The sequence below is a fragment of the Lipotes vexillifer genome, unplaced genomic scaffold (assembly GCF_000442215.2).
Source record: "Lipotes vexillifer unplaced genomic scaffold, Lipotes_vexillifer_v1.1 scaffold1693, whole genome shotgun sequence".
Taxonomy (NCBI): domain Eukaryota; kingdom Metazoa; phylum Chordata; class Mammalia; order Artiodactyla; family Lipotidae; genus Lipotes; species Lipotes vexillifer.
In genome coordinates, this window is record NW_006782186.1 from 254,176 (window position 1) to 257,330 (window position 3,155).

At 49.7% G+C, this 3,155-nt stretch overlaps 2 protein-coding genes across 2 annotated transcripts in view; one reads left to right on the plus strand and one right to left on the minus strand.

Annotated features, from left to right (window-relative positions):
* RPS3 (ribosomal protein S3) overlaps positions 1-344 on the plus strand; it is a 12,594-nt gene extending 12,250 nt beyond the window's left edge. The window contains exon 7 of the mRNA XM_007455027.1: positions 294-344. The gene's annotated coding sequence lies outside the window, so the exon portion shown is untranslated. The remainder of the gene's footprint in view (positions 1-293) is intronic.
* A 682-nt stretch (positions 345-1,026) lies between these two features.
* The window catches only part of KLHL35 (kelch like family member 35), a 9,056-nt gene continuing 6,927 nt past the window's right edge, over positions 1,027-3,155 (minus strand). Inside the window, exons 6-7 of the mRNA XM_007455039.1 lie at positions 2,324-2,512; positions 1,027-1,391 (exon numbers count right to left, since the gene is read on the minus strand). Of these exons, the coding sequence (XP_007455101.1) occupies positions 1,203-1,391; positions 2,324-2,512 (378 nt within the window). The 3' untranslated portion in view covers positions 1,027-1,202. The remainder of the gene's footprint in view (positions 1,392-2,323; positions 2,513-3,155) is intronic.

The following is a 3,155-nucleotide window of genomic DNA, read 5'->3' on the forward strand; positions in this document are numbered from 1 at the left end:
TGAACCGCTGGGCCTTGATTCAGAGTCTGTGGCATCAGTCCTTTGTTCCCTCTCTTTCTACTGAGTTCACCCCTCCCGACCCAGCAGTTTTATGTTGCTGCCCTTCAGCCCCAGACCAACCCAGGTGCTTGTACCTCACGTTGATGTTGGGGATCTCACATATCCAGGTGCAAAGCTGGGCCCATTGGTGTCTTAGAGGCCTGTGGCTCTGGTGCCCACTACCGGGGGCCTCCAGTTTACTGCAAGTCTTGACCCCCGAGGCTGCTCAGGGTTCTACAACTGTTCTGTTTCAGCTTCTTTCATGAGCGGGGGAGCCCCACCTTGGCCCAGGCTTCTAGCAGTGATCCTGGTTTGTCATCCTGGTTTTAAAGCCTTTATCCCAGAATCAATTTAGAAGCTTGAGCTTCTGCCTTATGTTTTACAATTCTGTTTCTGGTCCTCAGACATGTTTGCTTACTTACAAGCCTATGCCTCAGTTGTCTGGCTTTTAATTTTATCTATCATTGTTATAGGTGTTTGAATTGGAGAGGGTGGTTTAGAAAGGGAGAACCATCCTGGCCAGAAGTGTCTCATAGATTCTAAAGCTTCATGGAATCTATGAGTCATAGATTCTGCCTCTTACTAAGTATGTGGCCTTGGGTGGGTCTCCTTATCTTTTAAAATCAGTTGCTTCTCTGTAAAATACAGATACTAGTAACTAGCTCACTAAAAGTTTTTTTTTTAAGTGCCGATAATCTGAAATTTAAGAATAGTGACAATTCTTGGGAGGAATGTGCGAAGGGATGGGTTTGGAAATAGAGGGGCCTACAAAGGCATTTCTTAAGCTAGTGATCTATTTCTTAAACTAGGTCGTGGGAACACATATTTATTTTATTATAATTCTTAAACTGTACAAAATATATTTCTTCTTTTTATGCATGAAATATTTCATAATTTTTTAAAATGTCCACACTGCTATTATGAAGGTAAACGAGGTAACATAGGAAGGTGCTTTGTAAAGAGTCAAAGCAGGGAGCAGATATTGGGCATTACTTCTCCAGGCAAAGGAGGCTTGAGCTGGAACACAGACCCAACCTTTGAAGGAGGTTTTATTTCTACAAGAAAAGGGGCACTAAGCTAAGAGGCTGTTTACACCGAGGTGCCGTGAGGGGAGCAGTGGTGAACCTGAGTTCTCCCTCCCCTCCTCCTGGTTCAAGTATGAGTCACCTGCCCAGGCTCTGGACGATGGTGACGCAGCCATGGGAGCTGGTGCAGCGCTGCAGGGATGGCTGGGCCTCCACCTGCCCACTGCTGGGGTCAAAGGTGAAGATCCTGTTGGTGCTTTCCCCGTGATCATCCCGCCCGCCAAGGATGTGGACTTTCCCATCACACACAGTCACGCCACAGCTCTCCTGGGTGGACAGACAGAAAGACAATTAGCTATAGGGTCCAGCCTGGAGCTCCCTCTGTCCCTAGCTGGCCAGGCCAGACAACAAAACCTTGACCCACAGAATATGAGTAGGCAGTCTGGAAGGTAGAGAGGTAAGAATTGGGTGGACCTGACTTCAAGCTCTGGCTTGACCCTTACTAAATGAATGGCCTTAGACAAGTCACTTCACCTTTCTGGGCCTCAGTTTCCTCATCTGTAAAGTAAGAATAATAATAGTACCTTCTTCATAAGGTTCCCTAACAGTTAATGGGATTAAGCATGTAAAGCATTTTACATAGTGCCTGAAATATAGTAAGCACTCCAATAATATTTAACCACCAGACTCAGAGAAGCCAGAAATCTCAGGCTCTTAGAATCACCAGAGGTCAGAACTGGCAGGGATCACCAATCCATCCATACCCCGATATAGTCTCTTTGGAGAGGGAACAGAACAGTGCGGGGAGGCAAGAAATCCTGGGGTGGAGCATCCAGGGCCTAGACCTCCCTTCTCTGATACCACTGAGGCAAGGGAAACTTACCAAGTCCCCTCTCCATTCTCCCCCCTCGTCCAACAGTAAGCTACCACCTGGTGGCCTACAGATCAGGAGAGACTGCAGGGTCATTGAGACCAAGCCCCCCATCCAAAGCTATAGCACTTGGGACTGGGGTTCTAGGTTCTGCCTTACATGGCTTTACTGGTGGCCTCAAGTTCTCTAAGGCCAGTCTCCTTATCTTTTGAATCCCAAGGCTGATTATCACTGTGGGACAAATCTAGAGAACTATCGCCTAGTAAAACCGCCTAGCATGGAGTCAGACACAGGACTCACTACCTCTGAGAACCAGATCCTTAGAAGTGGGTTTTTACTCTCCTAAATGGAACCAGTGCCAGGGCTGTGCCCAGGCCCCTCTACTTACCACAGGGCTGGGGAGGACAGCTGCCTCCCCCCAGACATCCATGCCAGGGTTGTAGGTGAAGATTTTGCTCATGAGGCCCCCAACCACATAGATGGTGTCCTCCAGGGAGACAGCCTCGAGACAACGCTGCGAGAAGGGCGCTGGTGACCGCAGGCTCCACTGGTCCTCCTTGGGGTCAAAGCACTGCACCTGAGAGGAAGGAGTGGCAGAGGTGAAGCCTTGCCCCTCAACTGCCCTGCTGCCCACACCTCCTATCTCTCTCGGTCAGGGGGACTCATTCAACACATATGCCTATGTCCACCAGACCTGAGCATGTGTGTCTCCCCTCACGTGTGCTCAGTCTGGTTCCACATTCCAGATCCTCCCCCTGGACTCCCGTTGTCAAAAGCCTCCTCATCTTTCAAGGTCCAGGAAGAGGTCTGTATCCCAGGAGGTGGAGATACCATCTGCATGGGTTCTTAGAGCAGGTCCCCCATGGAGATGCATTCCTGGCTGCATATACTGTCAACCCTCTTCCTCCCTGGTGTGCTGAGGTCATGACCAGATTCCAGCCTGGATGTCTCACAGCCCCCATTTCTATAGCTGTCCACAGGCCTCCTAGGCTCACAGGTGTTTACGACGCCTACAATGCTGCTCACCTTACTCCCTATTTCCTCAGTTTTTTCCTTGGAAACCCTCAGAATGGCCTATTCATGTCAGTGCTGCACAAGAAGGTGCTAAAGGGCATTCCCCCAGCCAGCCCAGGAAGGTGTGCTGGGAGTGGAGCGGGAATGAGGAGGGTGAGAGATCCTAGTTTGGGAAAGAGGCAGACCTCCGGATCACATGGCTGCGA